Raw genomic sequence first — 17,503 nt, 5'->3', positions numbered from 1 at the left:
CTCCTCAAAACTCCTTTCTCATTTCTCACAGGACCCTCTGATACCCTTTGCTACTCATTCTCATCACTTTCTTTCTCTCTCCAAACCCTCCCAGATTCCTTGCCCAAAGAGGCTTTTCTTTTTCATTTATTCATCTATTATTCACTCGACAAACATTTGTTGGTTTCTGTATTCTAAGCATTATGAAAAAAGTAAGGAATAAAAATGTCATTGCCCCTGACACATGTTCTCATGAGCAGAACAGTAGCACAGCTTATAAAAACCAGAGTAAAAGAGCCCAGCCAGATGATTCTGGTTGGTGGGAGTGTCATCCCATGTAACAAAAGATTGTAGGTTTGATTCCCGGTCAGGACACATACCTGGGTTGCAGGTTGGAACCCTGGTTGGGGCACATACAAAAGACAACCTATCAGTGATTCTCATATCGTTCTCGTTCTCTCTCCTCTCTCTCTCTCTCTCTCTCTCTCTCTCTCTCTCTCTCTCTCTCTCTTCTTTTTTTCTATGAAAATCAATAATAACATATCCTCAGGTGAGGATTTTAAAAAATCAGAGCAAGGGAAGAGAGTCATGAGCAGTGGTAGAGGTGCCCTGTGCCACATAGCCTCCACGCTGGAGGTGGTTGCTCCTGTACAGTTCCCAGAGTGTTATGTAAAGATAAAATGTGAAATTGTTTTTCCATGCATTTCAGGGTCTGTGCTACTTCAATGTAAATGTGTATTTTAGCAGGAAACAAAGTAGGTTCTCAGAATCATGATTCCCAGGTGCAGTTAAAGAAGAAACAGTAAGGTAACACTTGAGTACAGCAATCACAGGTTTTGAAGCACAAGTCTGTGATACAGAGAGGTTATGAAAATAAAGGCTTTTGGTTGGTCTGAGGAGTAGGAAGCCTGGCCCCCAAGGCTGATGTTCTGCTGTTTGCAGGAATCAACAGCTGAGGTGCATCCTGCCAGGTTCCTGGGATGCTCCTCCCCTCTGCTCACAGGGGCGCTGGCCACAGACAGCGGTCTTTGTTTTCCCTCACATAGCAAGCTATCCTGTGTCCTAGGCCCTGGTCTGCATGCCCTGCTTCCCCTTCTCATCCCCAGCCATCTCCAAGCTCCCGTCATCAATCGCTGCCCAGCCCACAACTGCTTTCTCTTCACACCTCAGGGCCATGGCTGTCATCTCCTATTCTACCACCTTCTGTGAGTAGAATCAAGCCCTTGGCTTCTGAGGGCCCTTGGTACTTCCACTCTGTGAGCTTGTCCACACAGGGCAGTGTCAGTGTCATTGCTTATATTTTCATCTCTCTATTAAAGAGGGGGCTTCTTGAACCAGATAAGAACCAGACCATACTATCTATCTCTCAGGACCTTACAGAGCTCTTTGTACTATAGTGCATCTCAGTGATTACTGAGTGAATGGGGGGGGGGGGGGGTACTGAACAAAGGATGAATGGGTGAGGTACTTCTCTGGGGCCTTCTCTCCAGGTGGCCTGTCTATAGGTGATCTAAAATGTTCTGGAAGCAAGACAAAGGTTAGAGGAGGACTTCCCTCACTGCCTTTGTCTGAGTCAGTGCACAGCTGCCTCAGTCCTTCCCAGCACAGTGACATGCACCTGCTGCTACACCTACAAAATAGACCTGGCCTTCCCTGAACCTAGAATTAAAATGCACACCTGGAGAAAGAATCATGGTGAGGACAGATATATGAATAATTATGTAACCAAGAAATTATGCCAAGATCATTTTTGAAGAATTCCTCTGAAATACTTATTTGTTTCTTGAGTCCCTAAGTTTTACGCAGCAAAGATTTGGGCCAAACTTAGAGCAGATTTCCATTACAATAGGGTGTGTCTTGGTAAAGCTACTGGCTCTTAATCCATTTTATTGCTTCTCCAATATAAGGTCCTCCCTCGTCTAAATAGACAACTGGAGAATTTCTAAAGTGTCATGATGTCAATCAAAATTTTGTTTTACGAGAAGATGCATGTTGTTGAGGGCAGGCAAGGAGAAGGAAGGGTTCTCTTCTGGGCCAAGTGTGAAAGAAAGTGTTTAGAAGTGAAACCAAGAAGAATGGGATCGTCAGGTGACACAAAATTATGCAGGGTGGGAATGGAACCCTCAAACAGGGGTCAAATGCCACTGGTTCTGTGGTGGCAGAGGACAGGAAGACACACCTTATAAAAGATGACATGGGGAAAGGTGAAGTAGTCAGTATGTCTCAGTTTAGAAAGCAGAACACATATCAGAAATTTCAGAAGGATAGAGGAAAACAGGATGAGGTAGTTAGTTAGGAAATAGATATGATACATTTCAATTTCAATCAAATTATATTCAAACTAATGGCCCAGTTGACAAAATTCAAGCATGGGGGAGGGGTGTCTCTCAACCTGGCCTGCACCCTCTCCAATCTGGGACCCCTTTGGGGGATGTCCAACTACCAGTTTAGGTCCCATCCCTGTGGGTAATCAGACATCCCTCTCACTATTTGGGACTGATGGCTCCTAACTGCTCACCTGCCTGCCTGCCTGATCACCCCTAACCACCCTGCATGTGGTCTGATCAACCCCAAATGACCCCCCCTGCCTGCCTGATCGCCCCTACCTGCTCCCCCACCTGCCAGCCTGCTTGCCTCCCTGCCCCCCTGCTGGCCTGCTTGCCCCCACCTGCCCCTCCCTGCCAGCCTAATCACCCCTAACCCCCTCTGTCTTGGCCCCACCACCATGGCTTTGTCTGGAAGGTTGTCTTCAAAGTCTCCCGGTCTAATTAGCATATTACCTTTTTATTAGTATAGATTTTTTAAAGTTCCAGGCCTAGGGGGCTTAGCTTTCAGATGGGATCCCAGAAGGGCCATCCTCAAGAAATAAGGTCTCTACCCTCATAGTAAGGGCAAAACTGAAATAAATCATCCATAACAAAATCTAAAAATCAACTGTATTACCTGTCAGAAGAAAATCTAGTTCTGCAGAACGATAATGCCACCCAAAGGCCCTACAAGTTTTCATCCACTATGTCCAATTTTCAATGAAAAAGAACTATGAAGCATACTTTAAAATAATTAAATAATAATAATAATAAATAAATTAAATGACTAAAACCTAAGAGCAAAATTAGACAGTAGAATCAGATCTATATGTGATTCAAGTATTGAAATAGAAATTTTAAAATAAATATGGTCAATAAATTCAAGAAAATAGAGGGGAAAATATACAAAGTAGATAAAATGACGAAAAAATTTAACAAAGAGTTGGAATCTTTAAAAAAAACAAAAACTAAATGTACATTCTAGAACTAAAAAAGATTAACTGTGGAATTAAAAAATTATTGGATGAATCTAACTGTAAATTATGAAAAATGAGTTTGGGTGTGTTTAATAGGATACAAAAAAAAAAAAAATACAGGATGAATTCATTGGAAAAGGAATTAATTTCAACCAGAAATAATAGAGATGGCCTAATGACAATGAAAAAGAACTGAGTTCCTCCAGGCTCCAAAAGAGAAGCTAGTGATAGTAATGATAATTATGTCTGCTATCTTGTTCCTAGAAGGTTCATATGTTCTGTGATCCCATCATGTCTTCTAGGGTAGCCATGGTGAGACCCAAAGCTATTAAAATAAATCAGACCAGGACATCTCTAGATTCTGTGCCTCGAGTTCCTTATGCCATGGTCTCATTTAGTTGTGATTCTACGTTATCTGTGTGGATCAGACTGTAGGGGACAAAGGAAAGGAAATCAGGAAGCTAGAAGATGACTCTTTAGAAGAAATATCATTTCTTTTTAGCTTTAAAAGTTGTCAGGGAAGAAAAAACTCAACATTTATTTGAAAAATGAGAAAGCATGTCGTAATATATTTTATTTAAAAGGCATTAAGGTTAGAAGTAAAACACTTACCAAAATTGTGACAAGTTGTTTTTCTTCACAGTCTTCAATTAAATCTATACTTAACTTCTCTTTAAATTTCTAAAATGTAAAAGCAATTGAGATGTGAAATTCCTATAAAGGAGATTTCTATCTGATTCTTCTGCTCTCAAAATCAGATAAATTATACTTTAATTTTTTATCATGAACAACAAATACGTAACTATCAACAAGTGAATCTAAAAACCAAGGAAATTTTAAAAAAATCTGATGAACAATATTAGCTGTAGAATATAATAGATTCAGAGGTATGGAAGGGGAGTGAACTGACGATTCTTGGGGAAAAGGGGAGAGGGGGATGAGGGAAGAAACTGAACATAAACTGTGCACCTATGGATGAGGACAATGGGGGGTGGGGAAAGGGCAGAGGGTGGGGTGGGAACCTGGTGGAGGAGAGCAATGGAGGGGTGGGGGAAAGGAACATTTGTAAGAATATGAACAATAAAAATTTATTTAAAAATATATATATACTTTAAATATGCTGTAATAAAAACAAAAAACAAAAACCCACAATCTAATGCATCTGATTATGAAGAGTTTTCTCCAAGAAATAATTTAATTAATGTCTCTATTTTCCCCAAAAGTAATATAAGCTGTCTGAATAAGGAGAGAGGGAGAAGATATAATAGAAAGATAGATAGATTTTTTTGGGGGGGGGTATGTGGGTAAGAAAGAATACATAGCTTATAGTTTTTGTTGTTTGTTTTTTAGTTTATAGCAATTTCCCTTTTTTCTTCCCAGACCTTCTCATCTTCAGCATCTCAAATTCTCAAGTCAAATTCTCTGAATTCTCAAATCACCCAGCAAAACTAACCAATTAAACAATAACAAAAAACACACAACTAAAAACCACCCAGCAAAACTATACCTATACACACACTCTAAAAGTTGGGTAAATAAAAGAAACAGAAGTGATATATCCCTTCATTTGGTGGTAATTAGAACACTCTTAGCAAAGATCTACTTTCTCTCCCACCATCCATGATGTTGGTTGTAGTCATGTTTGGTCAATGAGAATTTAAGTGAATGTGATAGAAGTAAAGACTTGAAATGTGCTTGCACAGTGGGCTTGCTCTGTTGCTCTGTCATGTTCATGAGAAGAACACCTATTATGGAGCACCTGATCAAGAAACATGAGAGAAACACATAGAACAAACCAAATGCACAGCTTGGAGCCAAGCCCAACTAAGATCAATTGAAACCCGGTCAACCCACAAATGCATGAGTAAGAATTAGATATTTATTGGTGGATACCACTGAGATGTTATGGTTGTTATGCTGCATTACATGGCAATAGCTGACTGGTATATTTCTCTTCCTGAAAATATTTTTTCCCCTGCTATCACACTTGAATCCAAGTATCACTACTTGAGCTCCTACAGGCCCAGACACTAAGCTTAACGAAGTGCTATTCCAACCAAGCAGCCTGAAAATCCAGTCAGAGTCTAGTTACACTGGGCCACCAGCCCCTCCCCCCTTTAGTCCTGCCTTCTTTACCTCCCCTCCTTAGTACAGAATTAAACCTATTCTCATTAGTCAGACCTCTGGGTAATTAGGTGAATTCCAGAAACCCAGGTTAGATACCACCTAATTCCACAGGTCCAGAATTCCCCACTTACCAAAATAGACTCAATTTCATCAGGAGTGGCTTTGGTCTGGTTCATGAGCATTTCCTGAGCTATCTCCTTTCTGTTTTCTAGCTTATTCATTTTCTCATAGGTATCAGTATTTAAAAGAGACCATCCAAGAAATTGTGTGAGAGTCTGAAATATATAAAATATGATTCGATTCTCTAAAATGAAAGGAAAAAATGATTTGAAGGCACCAAACCACATGCTTCCTTATCAATCTCTCTTTTAATCTAAGAACAAAACGTATTAACAATGCCCCAGACAATAAAGTTGACAAAGCCCTTATTTCTGAAGTGCACCGTGCACCCTGAATACTTTATCAGAGGAGAGAAAATTACAAAAATCCAGTAGAGTAAGCATGACTTGAAAGTCAGAGAGAGAAAGAGAGAGCTGGGGGTGAGAGCAAGAATAAAAGTGAATAGAAGGGAGTTGGGGAGAAAGGAGACAGAAACCTTCTTTCCCAGCTTCCTAGTATTGTAAAGAATTTTGATTAAGCCAAAGTTCATACTTTTGTGAAAAAATGTTGCAGTTTACAGAAGTCAGGAAAGAGAAATGATACAATGACACATTGACTGCAACCATGTGTGACTCATGTTTAATTGCCCTTCAAAAATAGCATTACAGCCCTAACTGGTTTGGCCCAATGGATAGAGTGTCTGCCTGTGGACTGAAAGGTCCCAGATTCGATTCCGGTCAGGGGCATGTACCTTGGTTGCGGGCACATCCCCAGCTGATCAATGTTTCTAACTGTCTCTCCCTCTCCCTTTCTCTCTGTAAAAATCAATAAAATATATTTTAAAATAACATTCCAGAATAACAAATAATTATGCACCCTCTATTGTTTCATGAATTTCATTTACCTCCATTATTTTATAATTACACTTACCTCAGTAATGTGTTCATCATATTCATCAAAAGGTTTTCCATCCTTCCTGTTGTAAAATGTAGCTACTCCCACAATGTCTTCTTTCTTGTTGACAATAGGCAGGGACAAGACGTTTTTAATGACCCACCCAGTGTCATCTACAGGTCCTTTCTAAAAACAATAAAGGCACTCAAATTATTTTTTAATTTTTAATTTTGAAATAATTATAGATTACAGGATGTTTCAAAATGTACAGAGATGTCCCAGGTACCGTTGACCCAGTTTTCTCAATGGACCATCTTGTGTCATTTATAGTACAGTATCAAAACCAGGAAAAAGACCTGGGCAAAATCTGTGAAGCTTATTCAAATTTCACCTGATTTATATGTATTTATTTGTGTGTGTGCATGTGTGTATGGCTGTATGCAAACTTTATCACATGAGTAGATGTGCAACCTCCACTAGAATAGAGACACAGTATTAAAACCAGCACCACAATAGCTACTACCCCATCACTTCCCACTGAGGTTATTTTTAATTTAAAGAAAAAATAATCTTTGGGTGTCAGATGCACATTTCCTGTGTTGTGTCAGAACATGTCTAGGATTATATGGCCATAAGAGTATTCTGGTACATTCAATTAAGTGTACTAGAACCAAGTGTCTATCCTCCTGTCTTTGTCTCCCCAGCCCTAGGGATGAGAGGCACTTATCTCTGTGTTCCCTGTTTCACTTTTTCTGTCCTCCAACACCCGTTTAATTAATCCTTTATATTAAATTATTTCTGTTGAAATACTTAGTATGGTTTCTGTTTTCCAGACTGATATATCAAGCTAATCTTTTTTACTGTGATGTAGTTCTGTCTGTCAAGCCCCTATGATGTGTCAGGACCTAGTTGCTGGATACAAAAATGAATACCTCACAGGCCCTCACCTCAAGATGACCACATCCTAGTGGGGGATGCAGACCTAGACATTTAGGAGTGTTTTTCAGAGTGTGGCCCCAAGGCCATATGCACATTTTTTTTTAGCTTGTTTCATAATCTCTGAACATGCATCTTGAGTAAATTATTGGATACTTCTTATGCCCTCTGAAGTCTGAGAATCATGGAACCATGATGTGGCACCTACACAGTATGCAGCAAAGCACTGTAGTCAAGCACACAACATCACGATATTCATTCTTCAGCTTCCTGTTAGCTTATTGGTCATTGTTTGAGGCCCCAGGTAAGCCTCACCTCTCACATGAAGCCTTCTCTAACTTTTTTTTTCAGAATTCCAAAAGCACTTATAGCCTGGACCATATAATTTAGTATTTAAAGATATTTTCCAAATGCTTCAGAATTGTTGGTGTGTTTTGTTTGTTTGTTTTGTTTTGTTTTGTTTTGTTTTGTTTTTCTCTGAGTCTAGAGCTGACTCTGAAGAGGAGAGAAATGGGTGGGGGTGAGGGGCAGGGCTGCTCCCCTCCTCCTCAGCACTGAGAAGTGTGGCCTGGAAGAGGGCAAGGTTACCTGGAATGTGAAGTATTCATCTGCGGGGGCATTCAGCATATTGCATATCTATAAAGCAAGAGGAGATGGAAGTCCTGAAACATTAAACCCAGAACAAGAAAGAACACACCAGGGTGAGTATTTCTTCCATAGGTTTTGATAGCTCACAAGCAAATTATTGGCACTGGACCTTGGCTAGGCCAGATTTGCTAACAACACATAGACGTTAGCTTCTCTTCTGCTAATTAAGTCACTGGGTGACATTTATCACCATCTCTGCACCTTCCTACTCTCCCAGCCTCTAATGAGTCTTCTTCCAAATTCAAAGCAACTAGATGAATGATCACTGCAAAAAGTACAAGGGCAACACTAAAGAAAAAACAAATATGCAAATAAATGCTGCACATATATTTTAGGAACTTGGATCTGAAGGGGGAAGAAAGAAAAAATGCAAACATAAAGAAAAGTTGAAAGCATCAAAAACATGGTATTCATGGGGACAGCAAGGAAAACATGTTTTTCTAGTCTTTGTATCAGAATATAATGTGTTTTATTCTAAACAACCTGATTCTATCATAGGAACACTGTAAATTCTGTACCTGATCACTTTTCCTATTTAACTGGAAAGCTAAGAGCAAATGTGCAGCCTAATTTTATTAATCTGGAGGACATTGTTTAGCAAATCATTATTATCTTTAGTTCTGGCTCTAATTTACATCCTGCTGTTGGTTTTTTTTTTTTTGTTGTTGTTGTTGTTTTTTCTTTTTCACCTATTTCTATTTTGTGTTATATTGCTTTATTTGGTTGTTGAAACTTAAATCCTTTTTGTGACAAGGTAAATATGAAAAAACATATATGGAAATGAAAAAAAATAGGCTGGGGAATGGATCAGTTTTTCTCCTGCTGAAAAAAATATTTTCTCTTAGAGTTTGGGAGTCTCTAGTTAACATACATTCAACTGCCAAGGTTGCTCTCACCGATGTCCTATGCCAAAGGAAGTGGCCACCTCACCTTTCCCTGCTATATTCTGGCTTTCATATTTGTTTGCAACCCTTAGTTAATAAGAGTTCCATCCAACATTATTTAATTTTGTTCAATAACTTACAAATCCATTTTCAGCGACATATGTTGGCAATCCACTAACGAGAGTCCAGTGGTCTGCGGGAGGTGTCCTTGAGGAAGATCGGAAGAAAGAAAATCACTGTTACACTGAGAAGTGCACTGTGTACCAAAATAAAATGGCAACTCCTACAGCTGCTTTGTGATAATACTCACGGAATCACTTTGATCTCTTCCTTCCCGTGCAAAATGTAGTCAATGATTTTATAAAAGATGATTTCCTAAGAGGAGAGAGAGAAATTATGAGAAAAATCTTATTTACCAATAAGTGCTTTTCATTGATGAACTTGCATGAATAGTACCTTATTTCCCAACCATGTTTCTTGGCATAGCATAAAATCACAAACTGCTGGTGTCCTGATGACAAGCTTGTAATAAAACTAGAAACATCATTGGCCAATTATCTACATGAGCAATCCTATTTAATGAAAATTACAAAGTTGAATTCACCCCAACTATTTTTAGGGGAAACTTGTTTTTCCTTTAACTAACCCCTTCTATTGTCCAGAAAGATCTGACTGATAACTTCATTGGAACAAATCCTGTCATTTCTCAACCTCAGTCAATGTTTGTCCTTCCCAGCTGGCGGTGAGCGCTCACCCGCTCCGGCACTGGCTCATCTGGACATCTGCCTTGGAAACAGGATTCGGTGGCTATGTTGATGACTAGCTCACTAGTTCTTTGGACAGAGAAGAACCTGAGGCCTGGACACGTTGTGACCCATCACCATGCCTTTCCTGTGTGCTGGGGATACAGTGGCAAACCACAGTTCCTGCCCTTTGAAGCTTGCAGTTGAGGGTGAGGAATAAATCTAACCCAACCCTTCCTTAGAGATTCAATGTCAGAAGAAGGACCTGGGAACAGTGCGTTTCCAAAGCTGTGCACGTAGCTCTGATGTGTCCCTCCCTGTGGAGAACTGGTGGTCCCAAGCCTTGGCTTATGGAAAAGGAAACTGAGAAGTTAAGCAATGGAGTTAAGCCCCAGGCCACCCAGCTGGCGTGGGGCCAGAGCTGGGGCTGGAACCTCAAACTCCTTGTGTTGTACTCTTTCTATTACTCCAAGGTCCCACAGAGAGTTACAGGATTAGAACCCAGGCCTTCTGGGCCTCATGCTCTTTCCACTATGGGTGGCTGCCTCTGGTTTTAGCACCTTGCACCATGTATGGATATCACCAAGGAAGCTGGCACTTACTCTGCCATCTGGTGTCTTTGGACCTTTATAAGGCTCGACTTCTCCAAGCTTGACTGGCCATTCATCGTAGAATTCCTGGAGACAGTTATATTTAAACATTATTATACAAACTGTTCCATGACCTACCATATCTTTCATGTGTTTGCATATTTTATGTTAATTTATAATTCTGGAATTTTAGCTCTAAAAAACGTCTGTGTGATTAGGAACGTGTGATTGTGAACAAGTCTCTTAACTTTTTTCATCAGTAAATGGGGACGATAATAGAATTCATACTACGGAGTCATTGTGAGGATTAAGTGAGTAATACATACAAAGCATCTATTCTGATGCCTAGTTAAAAGTAACTCTTAAAGAGCAACTCTTTTATGGAATATTAAATCTAGCAGTTTCTCACAAAGCTAAGTATAGTCTTACCATGTGATCCAGAAATAACCCTCCTTGGTATTTACCCAAAGGAATGGAAAATGTATGTCTGCAAAAAGATCTGTATTTTATTTATAATAGCCAACATTTGGAAGCAACCAACATGTCCTTCAGTAGGTGAATGAATAACTATGGTGCATCCAGACAATGGAATATTATTCAGCATTAAAAAAAAATGAGCTATCGAGCCCTGAAAAGACACGGAGGAAACTTGTGTTTATTATTAAGGAAAATAACCCAATCTGGAAAAGCTACATACTGTATAATTCTAACCATATGGCATTATGGAAAAAGCAAAATTATAGAGGCAGTAAAAAAAAAAAAAAATCAGAGGTTGCCAGAGACTTTGGGAAGGGAGAGATAAATAGGAGAAGCACAGGATTTTTAGGTAAACTATTCTGTATGATACTGTAATGGCAGATATATATGACATTATGCATTTGTCCAAACCCGTAAACTGTACAACACAAAGAGTAAACCTGAATGTAAACTGTGGACTTTAGTTAATAATAACTTATCAAAATTGATTCATCAACTGTAACAAATGCACCACATGAATGCAAGATGTTATAATAGGAGAGGCAGGTAATATGGGAACTAGCTGAACTTTCTGCTCATTTTTTCTATAAGCCTAAAATTCCTCTTAAATAAGAAAGTCTTTTAATTCATATTTATTTTTTACAAAAGACTCATTGACGACACAGACATCTAGAAAATAGGCCAAGATTCAAGCCTAGATCTATTTTGCTCCAAAATGCTCACTTTTTACCTCTGTACCTTACTTTCTTGGCACTAGTTCTTGTGAACTATCATAATGATAACTCACATAGCTATCCACTTCTAAATGAACCACATTTAGTGTGATAAATGTTTTATGGGTGATTTTTAAGCAAGGCAAAAATGTGTGGCACAGAGAGGACCTTCTCCTTGGTCATGTCCAGCAGTCCAATGGAGTACCGCTCACAGTGCAGATATGTCCGGACTGTGTAGAGCACTTTGTGAAACTGCCGCTCAACATCTGTGAGCTCTTCAAATACTTTATTGGCTGACCACATAAGGATCTGGAAGTAGATATTAAAAAGAAACAGTTAGGAAAAAAAATACACTATGAAAATATAGAGCTTTAGCCATGCGCTGCATCATATAAAATGAATCCATATCACTACTAGACAATGCAATTCCATGTTTTGAACATGTCCACATCTGACAAAATACTGATTGTGTGGGATAATGAGTAGCGCTTTGCAAGGCTGTGGGGCCTATGAAAGAGGAAAAACTGTGATTGGTCCCTGTGTCCAAGTGTTTTGGCTTCGAAGGGGAGGTCATCTAAAATTGGATGCAGAGACAGTCCCTAGGCAGAGTGCAGTATTGGTCGCCCACTGGCTCCTGTGTACTACAATTATCACTGCCATCTCATAGATGAAGAAGTCGGGGCTACCTTGGATGAAGTCTGAAGAAAGGAAGCCAGTGTACCTACAGAAGGAAGGGCAGGCAGGTGGGAATGGAAAGCCAGGGCAGACCTTGAGAAGACACCTGAGACTGAAGTTTGGGGGTCTGCTCCATGTGGGCTAAACCCCCACAGGAGAAAGGAAGGGTTTGGGCTTGTTGCCTCCTGGTCCCTTTGTCAAAACAAGTCAGCATGAGTGATTAGTCACCTTCCCTTTACCTGGCTTCTTCGGGATTCAACGCTGTACAAGTAGTGGGTGTGATGAAGCTTTAGGATGATGGAAACAAAGGTGAGGTATTTGGAAAAGACCTACAGACAGCAGAGGAAAAAGCCAATTAGGTGTGACATCTTTCTCTCAGACCTATAACAAATACATTTCCTGAGCCTCTGACTCAGGCTTAGCATTACCTCTTCATCCTGCTTGGAGAATTCAGATGCATTTACTTTGTTAACTGCCATAACCACAGCCAGAACCTCCTTGCCCATCACGATCGGGGTTGCCAGCAGGTTCCTAGTGACATACCCGGTTTGTTTGTCCATGAAGTCAGAAAAATGGCTGTTCTGAAAAACACACACACATTTGCCAACCAGCACAGAACCATGGAGTGTGGATCTAGAAATGGCAGCAGATCCTCTGTCTAGTCCAAATTCTATTGACAGATATCCGGGGCCCCAGAGCAATGGTCCTGAGCAAACCACCCCCCCCCCCCCCCCCGTGATTGCATAGAATGAATTTGCCCGTTTCAGAGGGAGCGTTTTCCAGCTGAGCTGTAGCCTATCCAGGTTAGGCTGAGGTTGGTCCAGGAGAAAAGAGGTGATGTCATGGCCAAGTGGAAAGAAGATGCTGAGAGGAAGGAAGGGAAAGACCGAGGGTTACAGTGAACAGAAAGTGTGGCGGGAAGGAGAGCACAGCTGGAGTTACAGGTGCCTTTCACAGAACTCACAAAAGTAAAATGTGCAGTTGAAACCAGAGAATCAGTACATCATAAACTAAAGAAAAACTTAGTATTTCCCCAAACTTCTAATCTTGCCTACCCGGAAATCAGTGTTAACTGCTTGATATGTCTCCTTCTATGCCTTGCTCTATGCTTTGACAAAGACTTTTCTGTTTTTTTGTGTTATTTTAATCCTCACCTAAGGAGTGAGGATATTTTCCCCACTGATTTTTAGTGAGAGTGGAATGGGGAGAGAGAGAGGAGAGAGAGAGAAACATGTATATGAGGGAGACACATAGATTGGTTGTCTCCCACACACGCCCCTACTGGGGACAGGGATTGAATCTGCAACCCAGGAACATGCCCTTGACCTTGAATTGAATCCGTGACCCTCTGGTGTGCAGGCCAACATTCTAACCATGGAGCTAGGCAGGCTAGAGCTCTTTTCTGTGTGTGTGTGTGTGCGTGTGTGTGTGTGTGCGTGTGTGCGTGTGTGTGTGTGTGTGTGTTTAAATAAAAAATTCCTTTCTCATTTCACACAATACTTTCATCATATCACAATATGTGATGGACATCCCTCCAGACCAGTGCATATGGGTGCAAATTTACATCCTAGATCCTTGCACATTACTCGACAGTGGGGAAGCTCCATGATCCACTCAACCAGCCTCTCCTGGTTCATTCTGTTTGTAGTTTTCTCCACTGCAAACAATGCTGCACTGAGCATTCTTGCTTTTTTTAATGTTTACGTGATGTGTTTTCCAAAGTGGAAATCCCTTTTGGGTCACCAGGTGTATGCAGTTTTTATCGACACAGATTACTTTTATAAAAGATTGGAATTCTTACTTCCACCGTTGGTCTGTGTGAGAGAACCACCCTCTTATCAACACCAGATCCCTATCAGTTGCTATTGTTCTACCAGGCTAATGTCTTTCATTCACATACTTTTTTCTCTCTCTCTTTAGAAAAGAGGAAGTAGATCTTCCCAGATACAAGTCACACGTGGTAGATGCAAGAGTTGATTCTAATACACTCACTATGGCGAGAGCAGAGAGGTGAGTTCGGGGAGGAGCACAAATGAAAGGGCTTGAGAAGAAGGTCTAGGATGGTGGTTGTCTTATTGGTTCTAAGTCAGAGGACTATGACTCTGCTTGAGGATAGACCCAGCCTTCCCTGGTCCTGACTAGCTTCTCTTTGAACCCGAGGCTTCTTCGATTAGAACTGAACTTACAGCCTAACTCTGAGAATCCTTGGTTAAAATGAACGTGGTGTTGCTCTCACAAGTTGTATTATTTTCCTTTCCTAATGTTGACGGTGCTTCTAAGAGCAGCACAACCTTGGAGGCTGGACTCTGACCTGTTTCCCAAAGTAAAAAGGTGAGAGTCCACTGGTGTGTAACTTCTGGACTGGAACTTCCACCGGGGAACATGGGCTGCTTGGTCAACAGAGCTCACGTCTCAGCTCAGAGCAGGAGTCCCTGCCTGTGCCCCAGATAAACGCAGACTTGCAGACCTCACAGCAGACCCATCAACCCTAATCCCCTAAAGGGGAGCTGTCTTCTCCAGGAACCTGCACTTTCAGTGGGTGAATCACTCCTGTGGAGCATCCCTAGGAATGCGACCCTTTACAAAGAAAATGTGAGGTGTCTGACACATAGTGGGTATCCAAAATATACCAGGAGGAGAAACTTGAAACTTTTTGGGTCTCCCTGGATGAAAAATAGCTATCTTTTACAATTACAATTTTTTTTTTTTTTTAGTTCTAGTTTTTTTCTAACCAGTTCTAATCAGTAAAGAAGTTAAATGATTTCACTGATGGAAGACCACACCTCCTTCTGAGGGCCAACACTGCCCCATGCCATCAAGAGCCACATTTCTTTCCTAACTACTTCATCTGGTACTCCTCTCTGCTCCGGTGGCATCTTCACTCTCAGGCTCTTTCTCTTACTGTGCTGCTTGCTCAGGCCAGCTTATATTCCGATTTCCTCCTGTTACCCATTACAGAGCATGATCACCTTCACTCACACACCAACCCTGGGCACTAGAGGGATAATCTAAATGCCAGAAACATGCACAATGGAGTTCAGTCAGCATCTCCTGGTGGACACTCCACTCTGCAACTTCAATGCTTGCTGCTAGTTTGCTCTAGATTCTACACACATGGAAATGCTCTCAAGTTCATTCGGCTGTTTTTGAGAAAATGGCTTATGCGTTTGAAAGTAGAATGCTTGCTTATTATTGTATCTGAAAGTCCTGGATGAAATCACCCATCCAAGTACAGGGTAGTATTAATGAGGCTTTCTACTTTTTTATTTTCACCAGCTCAAACAATCCTCACTGAAGTTTGTTTGGGTCATTTCTGTATTTCTCAGCCACAAACTCCCCTTGATGGTCCTTCAAAAAGCAGCCACTGAGAACACTGTTTAAAACAGCAGCCCACCTGGATCACGGCATTATTAAATTCTGACTAGATACCATTATCCCTGGAGATTAGGAGTCAGAAAGAGAAAAGGGAAGAAAGAGAGGGGCCATAAACTCCATGTTAATCATTGAAAACTTAGGGTTTCTCCATGGCTTTCTTTTAACCACGGTCAGGATGAGAAGCACCTATCCATAGAATTAATCAGCAGCTTTCCCAATAGAAAAACAAGTTATTAACTGGAGAAGAATATCCCTCCGTTTCCTGTTATTCTAAGTTTTCCTGACTTTAACTTATTTTAAAAACAGGCAATAACCACTGACCCAGTTTTGTCTACCCACCCCCAGCCCCCAACCCCCTTTGGCATAAACGATCATTTATTGAGCACCTACCAAGAACCAGGCACTTGTATGCATAGCCCACCGACACAGACAATAGTATGGTGAAGGCCTGGAGTGGAGCACAACCAAGTGGGGGCATTGAGAGGAAATGGGAATATCTGCAATATTCTCAACAATAAAGACAAAAATATTAAAAAAAAAAAAAAAAAAAAAAAAAAAGGACCAGGCACCTCATGTCCATTTAATCAATGTATTTGATTATTACATTTCTCAGGTGCAGAAACAATCCATCACACCATTCCTCATCTCAGACCTGGATGTACACCCAGATCTGTCTGATATCAAAGCTGTCACCTTACACCATGTGGCTTCCCTATTGCAACCTTTGTGGCGCCCCAGGTTTGACAGCATCCAGTTCTGCCTTTGTCTGGGTGTGAGAAGACCTCCCCTCCCCTGTGCCCACACTGCCAGCCCCAAGAGCTGTGTGTGGCCAGCGGTGCAGTAAACGATGGAGGCCCCGGAAGGCCTGGGTTCTGGTCCCAGGCCCACCACATCCTGCCTCACTGACCTTGAGAAGAGCCTTCCATAGACAAGAAGGAAAAATAGATATGCCTTCCCCGCAGGGTCTTTGCCAGAATCAAGCAAGACTGAGAATGGGAAAATCTTTATAATTTGCCAAGTGCAAGGAAAAGGTAAAGAATTAATAGAAATTTCATTTAAAGCATCCGTTTCTATCACCTTTCTCTTTGCAGATTTTGCCACAGTGATGGAAATGTGGTGAACCTGCAGAGCACGGACTGCTGGCTGCCAGGGGCAGGGACTGGGTGAGAAAAATAAAGGGATTACAAGTACAGATTGATAATTACAAATGCCAGCCCCTCAGAGTCTATGCAATTGATCAACTGAGAGTCTAAAGTCATCAGTATTTTTAAACTCCCAATTTGATTTAATGTGCATCTAAAGCTGAAAAGCACCGCTCTTGGAAACATAAATAAAAATGGAGACTAAATGCGGCCTTTGTCTCTCTTCTGAGCTCAGGAGGATGTCTGTCTTCAACACATACACCTCTGTCCCACCCGTAACAGGCAGAGGCCCTCGGGAAAAGGGGGTCAGAGAGACATGGCACACCCACCCCACATGAACTGCCCAGTCCACGCTGGATGCTCACCATGGACAGCAATAGACCAAGGCTAACTGACAGCTGCTCCATTCTACCATTTCCCCTCAATAAGGAGAATGGGGCCCATTAGTAAAATATTACAGCAGAAGTCATTTTATCCAACTCTCCTTAGAAAGAAAAACAAATCTTGCTTGTCCCTTTCTTAAGTTTGATGTCCTAGTAATTTAGGAGATGGGCTCAGCTGGAGACTGGCCAAAAGCACACTTCCCTGAGAAAAACTCAGGGGTGTGGGGACAGCCTTCCCGGTGTCCCGGCCACTTTGCCGTAGGGCACAGCTCGCTTGGGTCACTCAGAGCAGCTGCAGTGGGCCTCTCGCCTACTGGAAGCAGCCTCAGTGCCCTGAAGGGTGGGATGGGGAAGGACTGAGGACTAATGTGTTCAGCGGCAACCCTTGCCCCTGAGAGCTGTCCTGTGGTTGTTTGCTGAGTGTTGCTAATATTTGACCACTCACGACTTCTGGATCGGTGCCCCCCTTCTCCCCGTAATCAGCTTTGGGAAGCAAGAGGGAGCTTATCCTCTGGCCTGCACTGCCCCCTGCACAGGCCTCCAAGCAGAAAACCT

The 17,503-nt window shown here is 41.5% G+C and overlaps 1 protein-coding gene and 1 long non-coding RNA gene across 2 annotated transcripts in view; one reads left to right on the top strand and one right to left on the bottom strand.

Moving 5' to 3' along the window:
- Positions 1 to 17,503, bottom strand: part of PDE6C (phosphodiesterase 6C) — a 42,209-nt gene that overhangs the window by 19,399 nt on the left and 5,307 nt on the right. The window contains exons 2-11 of the mRNA XM_084904362.1: positions 12,477 to 12,629; positions 12,288 to 12,377; positions 11,542 to 11,682; positions 10,196 to 10,270; positions 9,161 to 9,225; positions 8,991 to 9,057; positions 7,907 to 7,954; positions 6,419 to 6,568; positions 5,521 to 5,664; positions 3,875 to 3,943 (exon numbers count right to left, since the gene is read on the bottom strand). Of these exons, the coding sequence (XP_084760488.1) occupies positions 3,875 to 3,943; positions 5,521 to 5,664; positions 6,419 to 6,568; positions 7,907 to 7,954; positions 8,991 to 9,057; positions 9,161 to 9,225; positions 10,196 to 10,270; positions 11,542 to 11,682; positions 12,288 to 12,377; positions 12,477 to 12,629 (1,002 nt within the window). The remainder of the gene's footprint in view (positions 1 to 3,874; positions 3,944 to 5,520; positions 5,665 to 6,418; positions 6,569 to 7,906; positions 7,955 to 8,990; positions 9,058 to 9,160; positions 9,226 to 10,195; positions 10,271 to 11,541; positions 11,683 to 12,287; positions 12,378 to 12,476; positions 12,630 to 17,503) is intronic.
- Positions 8,897 to 16,896, top strand: LOC311632625. Its single transcript, XR_014796815.1, has 3 exons — positions 8,897 to 9,802; positions 13,969 to 14,058; positions 16,515 to 16,896. It is a non-coding gene; the product is annotated as an uncharacterized lncRNA (long non-coding RNA).

The sequence above is a fragment of the Pipistrellus hanaki genome (genome assembly GCF_964339955.1).
Source record: "Pipistrellus hanaki genome assembly, chromosome: 14".
Taxonomy (NCBI): domain Eukaryota; kingdom Metazoa; phylum Chordata; class Mammalia; order Chiroptera; family Vespertilionidae; genus Pipistrellus; species Pipistrellus hanaki.
Note: the sequence above shows the minus strand (reverse complement) of the source record. Positions and strands in the feature narration are given on the sequence as shown.